This window comes from Helobdella robusta, assembly GCF_000326865.2.
Source record: "Helobdella robusta unplaced genomic scaffold HELROscaffold_1918, whole genome shotgun sequence".
In the NCBI taxonomy this organism is placed as follows: Eukaryota; Metazoa; Annelida; class Clitellata; order Rhynchobdellida; family Glossiphoniidae; genus Helobdella; species Helobdella robusta.
This window is the reverse complement of record NW_008704044.1, coordinates 1-809: the sequence shown is the minus strand read 5'-3', so window position 1 is coordinate 809 and position 809 is coordinate 1. Positions and strand designations below refer to the sequence as shown.

The 809-nt window shown below is 36.5% G+C and overlaps 1 protein-coding gene across 1 annotated transcript in view; it reads right to left on the bottom strand.

Annotated features, from left to right (window-relative positions):
- The window catches only part of HELRODRAFT_184674 (hypothetical protein), a gene marked incomplete at both ends in the record, with an annotated part of 1,753 nt that extends 1,295 nt beyond the window's left edge, over positions 1 to 458 (bottom strand). The window contains one exon of the mRNA XM_009016902.1: positions 243 to 458. Within this exon, the coding sequence (XP_009015150.1) occupies positions 243 to 458 (216 nt within the window). The remainder of the gene's footprint in view (positions 1 to 242) is intronic.
- Between the last annotated feature and the right edge of the window lie 351 nt (positions 459 to 809).

The following is an 809-nucleotide window of genomic DNA, read 5'->3' as shown; positions in this document are numbered from 1 at the left end:
TTCAGTTGGCGCAGGGCCTCCTCTTGGTACTCATCACGGTCCATAATGACGATGGTGCAACCTTTATCTGCCTTTCGGATGATAATCTCGTCATCACCTCTCAACTCTAGCATGGCTCGTGTATCACTACTGGTGTGGTAAGTCTTCAAGTGAGTCTTTTTATTATTGAACAATTTTTCATTGAGATAGCAAAATTCCATAAAAGAGTTAATGAACGGATCATCTTGGACAAATTTCCCGACCTTCTCATGTTTTATATTTTTCATTTTAATTTCTTTATTGATTATATTTTTCATCAAATTATTGTAATCGAAGAAAGTGGTGTGGGTGTATGAGAAAACAAATTTCATACCTCTACTCAACAAGTTGATCACCTCATCTCTAAGAACCCTTTTACTCAGGTTGAGAACTTCAAAGTTCTTCTTCCTTTCGGGTGGCAGCCATGGTTTAGGGACCATACCCTGCCACTCTATCTGCTCCCGTGCTAGTTAGTGTAGCACTATGGGATGCGTCTCCGCATAGTGCAGTTCCATCTGTGTGAGGTCAGTACCACCCCCCTTACCATCTCCTCCATATAGTCCTGCCGTATATATATACCTGCAGAGGAATAAAATAATGCAGACAATTAAATTAAATTCTGGAAATATAACTAGAAGTAAACATAATAATATAAAAGGTTGAATATATACAGTTTAATAAGTATCGCTAGAGGCATAAAATAATGCAGGCAATTAAATTAAATTCTGGAAATAAAACTGGAAATAAACATAATAATATAAAAGGTTGAGTATATACAGTTTAATAAGTAC